This window comes from Lithobates pipiens, unplaced genomic scaffold, assembly GCF_037356315.1.
Source record: "Lithobates pipiens isolate NorthernLeopardFrog02 unplaced genomic scaffold, aLitPip1_a1.2 Scaffold_19, whole genome shotgun sequence".
NCBI classification, from domain to species: domain Eukaryota; kingdom Metazoa; phylum Chordata; class Amphibia; order Anura; family Ranidae; genus Lithobates; species Lithobates pipiens.
The window spans coordinates 218,329,207-218,348,192 of record NW_027507764.1 but is presented as its reverse complement, the minus strand read 5'-3'; the positions used below and the strand labels follow the sequence as shown (position 1 = coordinate 218,348,192).

Here is an 18,986-nt window from a genome sequence, read left to right as displayed (position 1 = left end):
TGCACATGCGCATTTCTTTTTCAATTACATTTCTTGCACGGGTTTCCAATCACAGATTAGAAAACCGACTGTCAAAACATTTCCAACATGTCCGATTACGCTAATTCGATGGCAGCACAAAAACAAAAAAAACAAAAACCGACTGTTGCTTCAGCCCCCTAAATGGTGCGAAAATAACAAAGTCTTAGATAGAATTTTCTTCAGAAAGCCTTTTCGCAATTCGACCCATGTATGGCCTGCCTTACTGAAGATATCTGCTGGCCATCATTTCTCAGAAGGGAAAGAAGGGGATCAAACAGTTGAGCAAATCTGAACCACTGGCTTCCAATATTGATCTGCTACCCTGACCCACCTCAACATTGACTAATCTATAAACAGCACACAATCATGTTTATGCTGTTTAGTCAAACAGCAGTTAAAAACGTGTACTGAGGTTATAAAAAACAGGATGAAGAAAAAAAAAATAAAAATAATAAAAAAAAAAAAAAAAAAAGGTAGAGAACCCTTTGCTGTCTCATATATATATATATATATATATATATATATATATATATATATATATATATATATATATATATATATATATATATATATATATATATATATATAACACCCCAAAACACTAAAGTTTTTTTATGCTGCTCTGTTATTTAGCAAAATAAATGTCATCTACTTACAGGTTTACGTATTACTACTGTGCTGAGAAACGTGTCAGCGTACCCAACAGTTCCCAAAACATTATTCCCAGTTTCAGCGAAAAATCCTGAACAACTCAATAAATTGTAAGCAAAATGAGGTAGCTTATCTATGGGAAATCAAAGTGTTCGAAAAGCTGAATATAAAACCAGCCATGGAAACTGGCAAATGTAAACATGCCTTTGTCGTGCACATTTCTGGAGCATGAAGTCATGCTTTTGCCATAAAGACTTGTGCCTTCATCAGCCTAAACTGAATTGTACGCTGACCTACTTCTACGCAAGTAGATATACAAACACTGATTAACACAATCAGATTGCATGCCTGAAAGGATGGAAGCACACTGGCAAAGTTTAAAGCCATATGGTTGCCAGGTCCTCGCTAGAGAAGCCTTTTCACCCACAAGCTGCAGTCAATGACTACAAAGTATATCCAGACGGATCAGATGATTTATGGCTTTAATTTCATGCAGAACACAAAAAAAAAAAAAAAAAAAAAAAAAAAAAAGCTGGAAATACACAACATTGAACCTCTTCAAAATGTGTGGTGACCGTATTTTTAACAAAATGCCACCAAAACCAAAATGCATAGATAACACAGGCAAGGTCACCAAAAACATGATGCAACATACTAGGTGTTCAGAATACATTTACTAGTCAAGATACTTCAGAGCTTTTTCAGTCGTGCGTGTGTCGCATACTAGCACATTATGATACTTACTTCAGGACAAAGCCCTACTGCAGCGCACTGTCACCAATGACAGGGCTTCCATCTTCACTCAGTCTACCTTCCAGGTTTGCGTGCTCTGGCCGCCTGACTGGCCGAGCTGCGATGATGTCACTCCCGTGCATGTGCGCGACCCAAAGCTCAGAAAGAACGTCATGGGTATACCATTCCTTCAGAGCGCATGCAAAGTCACCACAAGTTTAGGAGATATTCACTACACAAGTGATTGTAAACAATCATCTTGTAAAACAACCCATTCGGTTTAACATTACAATTTGTATATCGATTCACAAATGGAAAAGCAACAGCACACCAATCTTCCCAGTGAATGGCTGTGCAGGGGAGGGGGGTCGTTTGTCAGTTCACAAGGCTGACAGGAAGGCAGGGGGGCTGGCAAGAACACCAGGAATGTCACATAAGGGAAGCAATATAAAGAGAACAGGATACTCTTGTACAACTACATGGTGCAGCAGGCACATATAAAGTGTCGGGTAACAAACGCTTTAAGTTTGATGGTAACCGTTTGTGGACTGCAGTCTGAAGTCATTCCACAGATTTTCAATGGGGTTTTAAGCTGGTTCACACCTATGCACATATACTTCAATGGTTTAAAAACGTGTATTGGAAAAGATAAATAAATGCAAACTGCACTCGCAATATGCTAACTGCATCCTGCACAAGTGTGAATCAGGCCTTAGGCCAGACTCACACCTATGCAGTTTGCGGTGCATTTTGCGTATTTCAATAAATGCATTTCCACCACTGAAGACTATGGAACCGAAAACCAAGTCCTTGGCCAATTCCATAAAAAGCACAGATGTGACCTACATCCATAGGAAACCATGTTAAAAAATAAAATAAAAAAATAATAATTAAAGACTAGTGCATTTTTGCAAAACTGAAAATGCACAAAAAATAAATAAATAAATAAAAAATGCATAAGTGTGAACCAGGCCTTAGTCTGGGCACTGACCAAGCCAGGTACCCATTTGACAGGTACCCTTCCCCACTTCCAGGAGACTGTGCCATGGTGCCTTCCCTCAGCCTTACTCCTCCACCGCGCCATTTACCTTCCTACTTTCAAACCGAAAGGCTTCACCGCCAGTTTCCCTTACCATGAATAGTGGCAGCAGTACCCAAGAGCCAATCCCAAAACCGGTTGGTGCGCCAACATCATGGGAACCCTGGACAGGCAAGTTTCCCCAATATTAAAAAGACAACAGCTACAGTATACATGCATGGGTGTACGAAAATTCCCAGAACTATTGACTGTCATTTGAAAGTAGTGCAAGAGTTTTTCACTTTTAACATATACGAAATGAATGAACTTGGTGTTGAGATCAGATGGTTTTGGTAGCTGCGTGTTGGCAGTGCTGGCATGGTGGAAATAAAAAGTGGGGCAATGTGCTTGCCAGCATTGGGCAAGTGCTTTTGGGAGAGAGAATGTTGTACAGATGTATAAGAGGAGGACCTTTGTACAGATATAGGGTGAACTAAGCAGCAACTACAGAGACGCTGCCAGCCTGTACAGTGCCTTGAAACATTGTTGCCTCTCACATTAGGTTATAGACAGTTATACCAAGCAGCTGTACTGCAGGGTCCACCTTCTGGCTCAATGGGGCCCAAGCACATTACGGGGTACTGCCTGCCCCCCCCCCCCCCCCTTTACAGATGGCCATGTAACTTATAACTTAACAATTTGCCCACAAAAATAAGTTTCTATGTTCTTATAAAAGGAAAGCTGGCTATTCAAAGCAAGGCCCTTAGATTTCACCCTTGGGTGTGGATGGGGGGGGGGGGGGGGGGGGGGAGTATTGTCTTGTGATCAGCTATATCAGGACCTTTTAACAAGCTTCATTTGCAGCCAAATTGGGTACAGAGCATGGTATCGAGTTCCAGAGGTAGTGTTTAGCAAGCATTTGGCATGAATTTATCTGATATTACACATCAAGGGTCGTACCTTATCTGAAAATGTGTGCCACAGGCACAGTCGGTAATTTGGCTGCCACAAGTAGCACATTATCACATTCAAATTACAGGCCAGAAAACTGCAACATGGCTTAATGACATCTTACAGAGAATCAGGAACGCCGGACAATCTTTCCTTTGTTTTGAACAGAGTTGAAAGCAGAATCCCATACAGGTTTCAATTGTCTGAGATCCTACTGGTGAGATGTCCCTGCACTCTCCTCGATACCACGCTTACCAGGAGACACAGAGGAACTTTCCCCAACAGCAGTACAGAAGCCCAGCTAGCAGTCACAAGCTGCAAAAAACAGAACAAAAAAAACGCAGTGTTCTATGAATGGGAAAACTACAAGGTCCAACAGCCTTTGCAGCTGTCAGCTTGTAGTTCTCAATGCACTGTTGCATTGTACATCCCAATTCATGAAAAGGAAACCCCCCCCAACTTATAAAAAGCCCCATCCACACAGGATACGTTCCCAGCTATGACACTTTGAAAATCAGCAACTCTTAAAAAAAAAAAAAAAAAAAAAAAAGTGTACCTGCAATGCTTTGATGGGACTTTGATCCAGAGAGAGTGTAAATCTCGTGCCCATCACAGTGCCATGCAGAAACCATGTGGTTCTACACTGTAGAAAATCTGCAGCATATTGCATTGTAATCTTACAGTATCTAACATACTTCCAAAGCCTGACCTCCCCACCTCGAGGGCTTTCACACTGGAGCAGTGCACTGGCAAGACGTTAAAAAATTTCCTGCTAGCAGGATTTTTGGAATGATGAAGGAGCAGTATGTATACTGTTCCTCCACCGCTCCTGCCTATTGAAATCAATGGGGCAGTGCGGCTATACCGCCAGCAATACGCTGCTGCAGCAGTGCTTTGCAAGTGGTTTTAACCCTTTTCGGTCGCTAGCAGGGGTTAAAAGCGCGCCACTAGCGGCCGAATACTTCCACAAATACGACGGTAAAACACCGCTAAAAACAGCGGGCATTTCCCGCTGACACCACCCCAGTGTTAAAGCGGCCGAAGTGAGAGGCAGAACTCAGAAATAAGGACGCAAGGTTGTCCCTGAAGAGCAGGAAGAAGCTGATTGCCAAGCTTAGAAAGTCTAATCAAAGCTAGACAAATGAGCTATACAGAAAATTAATAATGTCAAAGATGAAAGATATTTTACATATTATAGAAAAATTTCTAATTTTTGATTGGACTTCCACGTTAAGTCTTCCCGTCTCACTAACTGCCTAGTCGCATCGGTGGTACAACCAGACAGATACAGACAATTTGCAGGATTGTGGCATTACATCCATGATCTGCTGATGCAATGCTTTACAGGTCCATAACATTATTTTTTTGTAAAGGAAGAGAATTTATCCTTTAAGTTTAGGACTTGATGCTCAGAGGAAATCCTGTGAAGGCATCTCTAATAGTAATCTAAAGCTGGTCTTACACTGAAATTCAGGTATTTTAGCAGGGCCCAAACAAATGTCAATGTGAGGTAGTGTTCACTCAACAGAAGCTGATCAAAGGATCGGACTTCTATAGAGCGTATACTGCTCCGATCAAAGGTTTCAGCGACTCCATCCTCCTTGTATGTGTAGACCAGGGGTCTCCCAAATCTCTAAACAAAAAAAGCATCAGTTTTTAGTCCTTCAGACTAAATGTAAACATCACATTTGGTATTATGGAGGAATAGTGCTTCATTGTTGATATCATTGGGAGAAATGGTGCTCTATTGTTGGTGTCCATTGGCAGAATATAGTGTCTTGTGCCAGGGTGGTTGGGAAATAGTGCCCCAAGGGCCAGATAAGGGCAAGCACAGGGCCACAGTTTGGAAACCACTGGTGTAGACGGAGGACGTAGCTGTAATGGCCAGCTTTACAGCTACAGCTCCAACTGTGCAGTTGCACGGCCGATACTGGAGGTGGCTTTTGGGTGGCTACACAAAAATGAGGCTTTTACAAGTAAATAATATGCATAATACACCTTAAATGCACACATTTTAGCGGAAGATATTTGTTCAAATGAATCATGTGGCAACAGCCTGAAATATCTCATCTCCCATCTCTGGTTGCAGCAGCCTTTGTCACATAATATCTTTTTACTCAGGCAGCAGTGTTAACAAGCCCTTTCACGCTGGCACCACTCCACGTTAGCATGCTGCTAGCTTCAGCGGTGCTTTTTAAAAACCAAGCTAGCTAGTGGCCAAAGGGATAAATGTGGCAGAAAAGCTCTGCTGTGTAGGCGCTTTGGCAGTTGTGCCCAATCATTTCGATGGGCAGGGGCGGTGAAGGAGTGGTGTATACACCTCTCCAAAAGATGCTGCTTGCAGGACTTTTTCTAACGTCCTGCAAGAGCACCGCCCCAGTGAGAAAGCACTCTGGCTTTCACACTGGGGCTGTAGGGAAGGCATTTTTTCAGCGCCTGAAAAACACCTCCATAGTGAAAGGGGTCTGAATGCATGCCACTGAGATTGCAGTACACTGATCACTATGGGACGCTCAGCTCCTCTACCAATTATATAAAGCCTTGCATTTTTTTCAATGAAAGCAAGGTGCACTCTGATTGGAGGAGGTGTGGATGAGCATCACAATCTTGCCTCTTTCAATTACAGGACACTGCATTCATTGAATAGGCCTTTGATAAATGGAAGAGGTGCCGAGCAAGTGATCAGTGTACTGCAATCTCAGTAGCAGACGTTAAATGCTGACAGGAGACTGAGTAAAAGTGTGATATGTAACAAACGCTGCAGCACCCAGAGATGGGGCACAAATCAGAGCCAACCTTCCCTTTACTGTATAAATCATATAGCTTTAAGTGATCATTTGCTACAGGAGGTGCATGAACGGGCAGTTCGATCATTATTTGTGAGTAAACGCTCCTGCATTAGGAGACTGCTATAGGAGGTCTACAGAGTTCAACATTGAAAGACAGATATACTGGAGGTGGATGGGATGCAAACATGTCAGTGTGCTGTAAGGACACAGCAAGTCTGCAGCGTGAACAGAAGAAGGGGGGGTTAGTTAAGGTAAGGGGGAATAGGCCAACAGGGTAAGGATAGCAACATTTAGAAAGCGAGGCAGAGTGATTGTAAATCTACACACCTCTACCATTAATAGAGAAAAAAAAGCATAAAAAATAAAAGGGGTGGGGGGAAAGAAGTAAATAATACTGCTGTAAAGTTGTGACAAAAAGGCAGCTGAATAGATTACTCTGCCCGAATCTGCCAATAAAAACGTCAAACCAATTACTGAGAAAAAAAAAAAAAAAAAAAAAAGAAAAAAAGGAGGAGGGGGGAAGAAGAGATTGCCAGGAAAGAAAGTAAATACATCTTGGTATGCACAAATCCACCCATAGTTACAGAATTGTTTTTTTTTTTTTTTAATATACCAATAAGATTTCTTGGTTTACATTTTTAAATAAAAACACTTTCAGATTCCTGGGGATTGGCAGCCATCTCACACAAAGCCAGAATAACTGGTTTTACTGGTTTAATAAACGTCCCTGAAAGCCATGCACAAGTACACATTAAACTACACTGCTCTCAAATACAAGAGTATAATAATATGTAAATGTATATGTATATATTTTATTTGGTTATCAACCCTCAGATCAACAGCTGACTAGTTTGCAGTAGAGGTTCCATCTTGTAGACTATTGGTTTCCTGTCTGAAACAAGTAGTACGCAGTACAAGTGAGGGATTTGCATGACAATCACATTTCCATACACTTCCTGTTAAAATGGTTCATCCACACAGAGGATCACATACTCCGGCCTAAACCGCTTCGCAGAACAGTGCTTCTTGCCAGAAAGTATCTGTAATTGTCCCACAATTAAGCCGTCATACACTAGTAGATTTGTGAATAGTCGTACGAAAATGTTCATCAGTACATTCGATGGCTTGATGAATGTCATTTAAAAGTATGTCCAAAACCAAAATCCGAATAGTGTACAGCCAGCTTTAACCATGTGCTCATGTGAAGCCCAGGTTGTGAATGAATCATTTATTTTTTTGTTTTAAACAAACACTATATACTTACCTGCTCTATACAATCTTTTTGCACAGAGCAGCCTAGATCCTCGTTTTCTCGGGTCCCCCGCAGGTGTTTTTTTGACTCCTCCACGAAGCCACTTGCTATGGGGGCACTCGTGCATCCTTGTTTCCAAGCCTCATTTTGAGAGTCCATAAAAAGACACACACACACACACACACACACACAGATTTGGCCCAGCCCCTTTCCCAATAGCTCCCGCTGCTGTATCAGGAGCGACAGATCCACTTTTTTGCAAATCACTGGATCGATATTGGGTATATATTTGGTGGAGCTGCATGCAGGTGTTTTTACCATAGGTTGAAAGGTTACAGAACTTTTACCTTTACAACCACTTTAAAAAGTAGTATTAAAGCCAACATTTTATAGATTGCAGCTTACTAATTCTTAAAGGATAATTTCCCCTTTGGGCATACGGTACATGTTTCACCCGGGTGTAACATGTTCCCAGTGCTGCTGCCCACTCCCCCCGTGGCAGCAGTAAAGGGGGGGGGGGGGGGTTGTTCCCCTATAAGGGCCGCCCCATCAGAATTGTAGCAAAAAAAAAAAAAAAAAAAAAGTTTATAACACCACACACACACACACACACAAAAGAATTGATAAGCTGAAATGTAATAAAAATAGGTTTTTGGAAAATACTACTAAGCCGTGCCCCCTACTAGTGCCAAGCCCTACCACTTAGCAAGCAGCTGTCAAATACCAAAGCCTGGTTATACAATTCAAGCATGCTCCAGGTTAACTACACTTTAAACTAGGACTAGAAAAATAATCCCAAGATGAACAGGCCAACCCAGAGAAATATCTATCTATCTATATCTATCACACACACCATACAATTGCAGCAATTGGCTTTTGAATAACTACCATTTATGGCTATTCAAAAATAGACCACACATCGAGGCTGCATTTAAAACTTCAGCGTTTTGAATCCTGGCTACATTTGCCGCAAATCTGACCACGATTCGAACGTGCTGATGGTGTAAATGGCAAATCGTGGGACTCACATTTGACATGCCATTCCTTTGAATGAAACCTCAAAATATCACAGAAACCCGCATGGCGGGGAAGCACGTCACTCCAAAAGTAGCTCTGAACTTTTGGAGCGACATGCTTCCTGCAAAGCATGGTGCCGCGATTGTAAAGCGATTTATCGCACAACAATTGTAGCAGATCCGTGCCGCAAATTGAGGGGCCATGCAAATGAATGCCATGTCAAATGCGAGACGCTTGATTTGCCATTCACACTTCAGACCTTTCAAATCGTGGGCAGATTCGTGACAAATCTGCCTGCGATTCAAAACGCTGAAGTGTGAATGCAGCCTAAGATTTCTCTAGCTTTTTGTGGAACTAATCGATACCCTCATCCATGATAAGCATCAGGGATAGAGGAAGCGCTCCTGCCGACTACTGTATTCAGCCAAGTGGCACCTGCGGCTGCCAGAATACCTGAACAATGGCTGCATCAGATTGGATAAAGACGCTATTCAACAATTTTCCACTCATGTTCTCAGATTGAAGGATGTGCCATCAGGAACCAGCTGAAATCCACTTGGTGTATGACAAGCTTAAGGCTACTTTCACACTGGGGTGGGGTCGTTAGCGCCGATTTGCCAATAGTGCTACTTTTCACCAAGGCAACGTGCCGCTGCTGAAGAGCTTAGCCCATCCAAAATGGCAGGAGCGGTGGAGGAGTGGGTCCACACACACACACACACACACACACTATGCCTATTCCCACAACCACACATTCATTGTGAATGCAGGGATCAAACCTCCCCTGTGTCATTGTATTCTAACAGCAGAGACTCCCCTGCCTCCCCACTGTGAGAATACACAGTGGTCTTTTACACATACACACCCCGTCTAGAGGTCTACTGTAACACTTCATAATATATGAATGACAGTCAGCTTTTTCAGTCCTAACAATTTCAATTAATGATACATAATGCATGCCTAATAGCCCTGGAAATTGGTTTCGTAGGAATTTTGTGTCACTGAATTGGTTGAACTACATATGTCAACTGTCCCTGAATATGAAATATGTAGGTCCCCCAAAACATAACATTTTCTGTAGCAAGAGTGCAAGCAATGTTCAACAGACCTTCAAAAAGAAAAAACAAAGATGTACAGAATGATTTAGCATAATAGCTTTCCTGTTTAGCCATCACCATGAGTCTTTGACTCAAGCAAACTAACCCACAGAGACCTAAAACCACAAAGCAGGCATGACCAACAGGAAGTGATCACAAAGAGAACCATTTGGAAGTCACATCACACAGCTCATTAACCTACCTATACGCCTCTACAAATTTAAATTAACGTCTGACATCCTCTAGTGCAATCAAGCATTCAACTAAATCACATCATTTGAGCAGACAGTTCCTTACAAGATTATTTCATAGTGTAAGATTAGTCTGGTTAAATCCACCACACTAAGCATGTTTCTTTGCAGAAGACTGATCAAAGGCTTGGCATGTTAATCAAAAGCATGTGCTCAATGAGCATCAATTGATCAGGTACATCCCCAACATGCAGCATCATACTGAGCTCCATGTTATCAATGGCAGCTTCCTGCAAAAAGGGGGGAAAAAAAAAACCCATTCATAAGCAAACAAACCACGTCATGTAAAATTGGGAGTTCTTGAGACAAAAAAATAAATAAAAAAAAAAAAAAAACAAACACACACACACACACACACACACACTTTTTAGACAACCACCCCCCTCCCCCAAATGAATGGCGCTCGGGGATTCGTTAGGGGCCACAGAAGATACATATCCAAATTACCAGTGGGGCCATATGAAACCGCAACACAGGCTGCAATTCACATGCCTGGCCTAACTGGACAAGAAGAGAAATAAATAAATCATAGCTTTTGACAGTACAGCGGAAATACAAGCTATAATTTTCACTAAAGAAGACATGTCATTATCATGAGTAGATCTAACTCCCTCTGTAAAAAATACCAACCATGTGTGTTTGGAGCACATCACTGACAATAAATCATACAAGTTGATGCATTCCTAAGATATAGAAGCCATTGCAATGACACTATGTTGTACTTTATTCTCACCCTTATTAGTCAAGATTTCGTAAAGAGGATAGTGGGACTTAAAAAAAAAAGGTGCCAAGAACCAATCAGAAACCAATGTTATACAAGTTTGGATAAAATCTTCCTGATATCATCATACAATAACCACATGCAAAGGAAAGACGAAAGACTGCAGTATTTTCTTGCTCTGCATGTTTCGCCATATGATGGCTTCCTCAGAAGATAAGTACGTGTATATGGTCACTACAGGTTAAATTAGAATCATGAAATAGTCCATCTATTTAAGGGTGTATACTAAGAAGAAAAGAGGGGGGGGGGGGGGAAACACCCCACACATAATAGCAGAAATTCTCAAAAAGGCATAAACAAAAAAGGAGCTCAGGATTGCCACCTGGTACCACGCATCCCGAAAAAGAAATAAAAAAAAAAAAAAAATATCAAATTGTGGCTCAGATGTCAGGAGGATATTGACATTTTGGAAGATTCTTGGTGCACGCCGAGAAAAACCACTGCGCATGCATGCGCCGGAGATAGAGATGCATCAATTTGATATGATTTATTATCAGTGATGTACTCAAAACACACACACACACATAACACTGAGGGACTACTACTATCTTCTTTACAAAATGTTTTCAATTAAGGGATGTGGCGCCTTTTGATTTTCCAAAAACCAGCAATTTCCGAATTCTTTTTTTTGGATCAAGGCAACCTTTTCAAGTCTGCATCTCAAAGCACCCCATTCCAAAAATGAAAAAAGCCAATTTGCCACAGTTGATTTATTCTTCCAAAGCAAATACACATTTGCACATTGGAATACCAGTTAGTACCAATGTTCCTTTCCTTCATTTAGTTTCCCTCCCTCAGTCTTATGTGACCCCAGTGGTAGTGGAGAGGGACAGGTGAAGGGCAAACAAGGACCCCCTCTTTATCAAACAATGATGTCATCGGTTGTTAGCAGGCTGTATGACACACATTGAAAACACAGGGCTTAATGTGAGGGGGGCAGACAGGTGCCATTCACTGCAGAATTTTTAGGCAATTGGTAAGGATTTTGCCAGGGCAACCTGGTGGAGAAAGGCTGATATAGGCTTATAGAAAAAAAGGATTCCCCCCCCGAAATGTTATTTGGTAATGTTTATTCCCTACTGAGTCAGGCGTACCATGCAAAATATCCATCAGTCACCCATCAAAGAAAAATAAAAAATTTGAAAAAACCCCAGATGAATGTAGGTGGTGCCTATAAAATGTATTAAGCATTAGCAGTCTCAGTGATGCTACATAAGGACAGCAGAAAATGAATCAGCTTTCCAGACTGTCACTGCAGTGTAATATTTACCACCTTCATTTAGCTTGCAATAAACTCAACAGTAAAAAAGTTGAGGAATGTAGCCTGCTTTGCCAGTGAGTTTCGAAGTATGCTGTAGCTGTCAGCTATTCTGGAATCCAAGTTAACTAATGAAATTTGATTTAAATGCCTGCATTTCATGAAAAAAAAAAAAAAAAAAATGTATTATGTGTGCAAGTTTTAACTCTACCTAATATCCTTAAAAATTACATTCTGTCCAGAATTCCTCCTGAAAAATACGAGCGCCCTTCCTTGGGAATGTGGTTAGGCACTCCTGTGACTACTACATGTCTGTACTGTATATCTACAGTGTGAAATCTAAGGCACTGCTGACTCTGCTTTGTCACATCTCCTGAAGCTATCATTCAAAGAACTGCCTCTACCAAGATGGCCGCCTCCACTTAGACAGTACAGAAAGACATGGGAAGTCAAAAACAACTGCAGGAAGACTATAGGCAAACCAATGACTCGCTCTTTGACTGTCTGCTTGCCTTTTTCTGTACCCAGCTACTAGAGTTCAGTAACTCCACGTATTTACTAAATGATCATCAAAAATACAGACATCTACATACTTCATTCCATAAAAGTTGGGATGCTATGCAAAATCTATAAAAACAGAATGCAATGATTTGCCAATCTCATAAACCTCCATTTTATTCACAATAGAAAACAGATACATGAAAACTGTAATTTTGAAGTCTATGAGACGTGTTGATACCATGAAAGTTACCCATCAAGGACAGGGCCATGTTTACCACAGAGTATCATTTCCTTTTCCTTCAAAGACCCCATAAACACTACACTACTTTCCGCCAGAACCAGTTCCTATCAAAAAAAACATTAGTCTGTATGCAGGTCCGACGGACCAATAAACGCACAAAGGCAGATATTGAACTTCTTTTCTAATCCCGCCGTACGTCATTGCGTTACGATCGGACTTTGGTGTGATTGTGTGTAGGCAAGTCTGTTTCAGCAGAACTCCATTGAAAAGCCCGTCAGTTCATTCCGACAGAAGGTCCGGTCGTGTGTACGCGGCATTAAGGTTTGACCACATGGTTTGGGTAAATCTGAAGGAAAAATAAAAAATCTGCAGCAAAATCTAATAGTTGTGTGGGCCTTACACTCTGTAAACATCTGGGAACTGAAGAGTTTAGTTGCTGGTGTTTTGAGTGGAACGCAGTCATGTTTTTACTTGATATAGGATTCTGAGTGTTCAATAGTCCTGGTCCAGGTCCTCTGTTGTATTTTCCGTTTCAAGATGTACCAAAAATTTTCAATTAGTGAAAGGTCTGGACTGCAGGCAAGCCAGTTAGCGACCTGGACTCTTCTACTACTAAGACATGCTGTTGTCATAGATGCAGTATGTGGTTTAGTATTGTCCTGCTGAAATATGCAAGGTCATCGTCTGGATGAGAGCATATACTGCTTTAAAACCTGGATAGATATATATATATATATATATATATATATCTTTCAGCACTGATAGTATGGGCGTTCATTTGTGCGTATGGATTGGGCAGCTTGCACATCCTGGAAAGGTACTATCAAAGATTCAGGCTTTTGAACTGAGCGCTGAAAACAAGCCAGAAAGTCCCTCTCAAGTTCCTCTTCTCTTTAGTCTGGGAGGAGTGGTGCCCATGGCTACCAAAAAGAATGTCAAATTTCGATTCGCCTGACCACAAAACAGTTTTCCACTTTACAACAGACCATTTTAAAATGAGCTTTGGCCCAGAGGAGATGGTGGCATTTCTGGATCATATTCAGATATGGCTTCTTCTTTACAGAATAAGAGCTTTACCTTGCATTTTTGGATGCCATGGCGAACTCTTTATGGACAGCGATTGTTGGAAGCATTGCTGACCCCATGCAGTGATGTCCATCACAGATGCTGTTTGAGAGCCTGAAGATCATTGGCATCCAATATTGCATGTCGGTCTTGTCCCTTGCACACAGAGATTTCTCCAGCTTGTCAGAATATTGTGATATTATGTACTGTACTAATAAAAAACTCCTGGACATTGTAAAGAACTGTGGCCCAGGCATAAAGGGGCTGCTTAATTGAGATGAGGCTTCAATAAAATGTAAGCTTTTTTTTACCAAAAAAAAAAAAAAAAACACACACAAACGTTGTTGATTATGTACTGTAGATAATCTATTTAAAGCAGGCATGTCCAAAGTCCGGCCCGCGGGCCAATCGCGGCCTGCATTCCGGTTTCGGACGTCTGGTCATGTTCCCATATATATCTTTTGTGGCCCCCAACGAATCCCCGATCGCCAGGGGCCACAAAAGATAGATGTGCTGGCTGCCATGGAGGGGGCGGGATGAGTGCCTTGGATACAGGACAGCGTCCTGTGTAAAAGGAAGTCCCGTCCTGCGCTGCCATTGGACAACCATTTTGTCCATCACAGGAGGCGGGACTTTCAATTAAAGAGGCCGTCGATAGAAACAGGAGTTTCTCCTGTATGTCTGTCGGCGCTCATCCCGCCCCCCCTCCCTGTCTCCTCCAAGGCTGCAGAGGACATGAATCAGGCTGCAATGATGGTAATGGTGAGTCTGCATTCATGGCAATACGCTGGGGGCTGCATTCATGGCAATACGCTGGGGGCTGCAGATGGGCACTGACCCTTATTTTGCTTCACATGTCTTTATTTAAAATGTAAGATTTTTTTTTATTTTTATTTTTTTCCTGAGACTTCCTTTTTAAAGTTAAGATGCGTGGTATAAGCCGATTAAATACAGTATATCCAAATAACACACCCGAGCTCATCTGTTCACCACACACAGCACAAAGGTAAGATAATTCTTGTTGGGCCATGTATTAGTGCTCGGATGAACACACTTAGACCGAATTTTAATGGTTTAAAGAATGTCAGACAAAATGGTCGGCCCTCGAGCATGTTCACTTCATCAAATCTGGCCCTCTTTGAAAAAAGTTTGGACACCCCTGATTTAAAGTCTTTCCAATTCTACATTGAGGAACATTATTCTGAAAATAGTTTTTTTATTTATTTTTTTTTTTTAAGACAGCTTCTCAGATTTGTAAAAATCTGCCCATCATGACATGTTGCTGCCATCAATTTCAAAATTTACCCCCCCCCCCCCCCACCCCTTTCTTACAAATTGTACATTTTCTCACTTTAACCGCTTCAGGCACCCTTCATGACCAGGTCGTTTTCTGTGATACGGCACTGTGTTACTTTAATTGACTATTGCGTGGTCGTGCAACACTGTACACAAATAAGATGTCCCCCCCCCCAATTGAGCTTTCTTTTGGTGGCATTTGATCACCTCTGCGGTTTATATTTTTGCACTATAAACAAAAAAAAAAAAAAAAAGAAGGAAGAAGAATCTCAATCATATATTGATTGGTTTGCACAAAAGTTAGTGTCTACAATCTTTATGGGATATTTTACTAGTAATGGGACCTAGTCATAGCAGGACTGTAACATTCAAATCAGACACCAAGTGACACTTTTGGGGACCAGTGCTATAAAATAATATGCACTGTCACTGTACCAACACTGGCTGGGAAGGGGTCATCAGGGCCAAAGGGTTAAATGTGTGCCAACTGTGTGGGGGAAGCTTTATCTGTGGGAAGACATCTGTGTTCCTGCTTAGCAGAAACAAGATCTGTCTTCCCTTGTCACAGATTGGCGATCTGCCTTGTTTACAGAGGCAGACCGGGGTTATGCCTCGGTCTGGAACGATCGGCAGGTCCCGGCAGACATTGGATCTGCTGGACCCGCTGATTGGCTCCCACTGAGTCCAATCATAGCAGGAGCTGGCACCCCACAGTACATGTACATTGGGTGGTCGGCAAGTGGTTAAACATGCAATAGGTTTTCTATTGTGAATGAAATGGGTTCATGGAGACTTGTAAATAATTGCATTCTGTTTTTAAATAGAGCTTCCCCTTTGGGTGAAGCTCCACTTTAGAGAAATAAAAACAAAAACCACACTAAAGAAAATATTCACATAATTCTGCCAGCATCATCGTACTGCAAAAGTCAGAAAGCTCACATTTGAGTGCTAGCAAGACTCAGTCTAAAAGAGACCCATCAGCCTTGAACAGGTGCAGGGAAAAAAAATAAAATAAAAACACCCCACGTACAAGCCAGTGTAAGTGGAGGACAAGTATCTCCCTTGTACACATCAACTGGTTACACATTTGTGATTTTTCTAATCCACACTTGAAAAATGTAATTTGGATTTGCATCAGATTCTATGGGCAGCACAGACTTTCCCGTTTGATAAAAAAAAAAAAAAAAAATCTATTAGATGAACTACAAAATGAAGAATCAAGGTACCGCATTTTGAATACACTTAACCAGCCTTCTTGCGTCACAAAGAAATGACAAAACATGACACCCAGAGCATGCAAAGTTAACTAAAAAAAGAATGTGGTTAACTGATCACAACATATAACATAGCACATAAACAATGGCTTTGACAGTTTGGTAATCTGCAAACCAGCAAAATCTCATGAACATTTTCTCCTTGGATTTCTATCAGAACAGATTGTACACAGCCAATCGTTTTGCATTACATAGACCACCACATCATTAATTTCATTTCTCAGAGAAATGAGGAAGTTTTGCATTAGTCACACAGGAAGCAGAACAAGTGGCTGAAGAAGAACAACAATTTCACAAAAATTCAGCCACATTAAGGAAACAAATTTTCTTCAGTTATTTCAGTATCCAAATCAGGACAATACAGCTGAAAGTCGAATTTATACACTCCGACCTGCAGATTTACTGCACTCTACTTCTGCTGAATTGTGCACACAAAAATAGAAGGCCAATAATAAAGCCAAAAATAAAAAAACAAACAGAAAAATCAGCACATTAGCAGTCAATCATTACACTGTATGGCATTTCATCAGCTTGTTCAGCATGAGACCAAATGACAGTTGCTGTTCTTGGCAGAGCTGAATGCACCAGTACATTTGTTTTTAAAACTACAAATCAAAGCTGCCCGGCACTGAAAGCCTGTCTATATCAATGAAGCAAAAACTGTACGCCATCCCACAACAGAGCACAACTCCACAGACAAGAAAGCAAAAAAACACAATCCCACTGTAGTGGGAATGTAAATACACACCCAAGACAACCAGCATTTTCACCTCTGGAATCACAGAGGTGGAATTTACTAACACGGGTTGTGGGCAAACACACAAGAAAAAGGGGTCCTCACCTGCCCAGCTCATGTCCGGGGGCCATAGTGTAGCGAGATGTAAATGGCTGGCTCTGGATCGGGGTAGTAGGCTCTCCGAGAAGGCCGGGCCTCTCATGACTTCTCCTCTCCTGCTGTCTCCTTGCGGTCCTTGGAGTGCTACAACATTTATCCATCATCCCATAGCTTTCTTCTGGGATCATTCCGACAACAACCTGGACAAGAAAAGACAAAATGTCACACACAACGGAAGTCTACTATCCCACCACACAGGACAGACACAAATAATTCAGCTCATTACTGTCTGGCTGATGGTTTTGCACCCATCAACTTCGATTTCATGACGACGTTTGTATAGTGGGGTGGTTCTGACAGGGCCACCCACATCTCATTTCAGTGGATTCATCAGGAATTGACCAGAACTTGTATGTATTTACCAGTGCCTCCATTAGAAGACTTCCCAGCAATGAATCACATTTCCCCCCCCCCCCCCAATTTCTGGTCCCTGCAGCAGCGATGGCGAACCTTGGCACCCCAGATGTTTTGAAACTACATTTCCCATGATGCTCATGCACTCTGCAGTGCTGCAGGGGTGCCAAGGTTCGCCATCACTGACCTACAGTGTGTGGCCAGCCTAAAAGTAATAAGCAGCATCTTTGGAGAGAGAGAGAGAGAGAGAACAAAAAGTGCACCCCAAACACCTGAAAACCTCTGCAAAAGTATTTTATAAGCAGTTTTCAACATGAAAAGGATCTTAGAGAAGTCTCCTACACTTTGGAGTAATTTCCACTCCCCATCGACAGGAAGTGACCTTAAATGGCTCATTCACACCACGTAGAGCAGGGGGTCTCAAACTGGCAGCTGTTGGGAAACTACAAGTCCCATCATGCCTCTGCCTGTGGGAATCATGCTTATAACCATCAGCCTTGCAATGCCTTATGGGACTCGTAGATTTGGATGTAGAGACCTTTAGGTGAAAGGCACCTAAACACAGAAGAGTTTGGTCACATTATGACCGGCGACTTGCATTATTCTGCACCGGATAAACACGGGTCACTTGTAGAGAGGAGCTTGGAAGCATCTCTAGCTGAACTTGCATCCCCTTTCACCCCAATGATATGCGGGCCGGGTTGTTCCCAACCTGCAGCACTTTGTTTACATGGGCTCTGGGGTGGGAATGACCAGACCTGCAGCCCATTGGGGGGAAAAAAAATAATAAAGTCGCAGAACAGCTCAAGTTCAAAGTTTGGGTAGAGAGGAGACCCAACTCCTCTAACCCCTGCTAGGCTATAGGTCCCATTCACAACACATATTTGCATATTTCTGCAGCACAATAAATGCATGTCAGTGCACCGGAGACACGAATGAAGGGTCGCAATGTGACACTAATAAAGTTGCAAAAAATAATTAATAAAAAAAAGCGTGCCATGTACTAAAAGATGCATCACGCAGCCGACACTCACAGCATTTTTCATTTTTCACATACAACCGCACGGTTTTTCCAGGCATCAACGAGCTCTAAAATATAGACAGCAAAAAATAAAACTGACCAGGGTGTTAACCCCTTCTCTATGCCAAACTAAAAATATAAATAAATAAGAATAGCATATATGGAGGCTTTAGAAGTTTAGATACACCTTAACCCCTTGTGTGCCCTAGCCCTCCAGTGTCCACACAAGGGATCACACTGGGGTCAGCTCAGGCAGATTTCCAAGAGAAATGGGTTTATTTTTGAACACGTGACTGCCCCGTTCAAATCTTATTGGCCAGGGCTGCAAACCTGTCACTTTAGCGACATACAGTGTTAGCTGCACTGGTCGGCTCTAAGCAAAGCCCTTCCATCATTGCCCGGCTCTCCCCATACACCTCAATGGCATCCTATGTACTAGCAGTATAGGGAGCACTTAGCCTGGTGCCGGGCTAGGACTGCCTACAGCGCTCCCTATTGAAGCAAAGCGCATAGAACGTGCA

At 42.0% G+C, this 18,986-nt stretch overlaps 1 protein-coding gene across 1 annotated transcript in view; it reads right to left on the bottom strand.

The window, feature by feature from the left end:
• Positions 1–18,986, bottom strand: part of STK17A (serine/threonine kinase 17a) — a 47,333-nt gene that overhangs the window by 28,182 nt on the left and 165 nt on the right. Inside the window, exon 2 of the mRNA XM_077491694.1 lies at positions 17,037–17,230. Coding sequence (XP_077347820.1) covers positions 17,037–17,218 — 182 coding nt within the window. The 5' untranslated portion in view covers positions 17,219–17,230. The remainder of the gene's footprint in view (positions 1–17,036; positions 17,231–18,986) is intronic.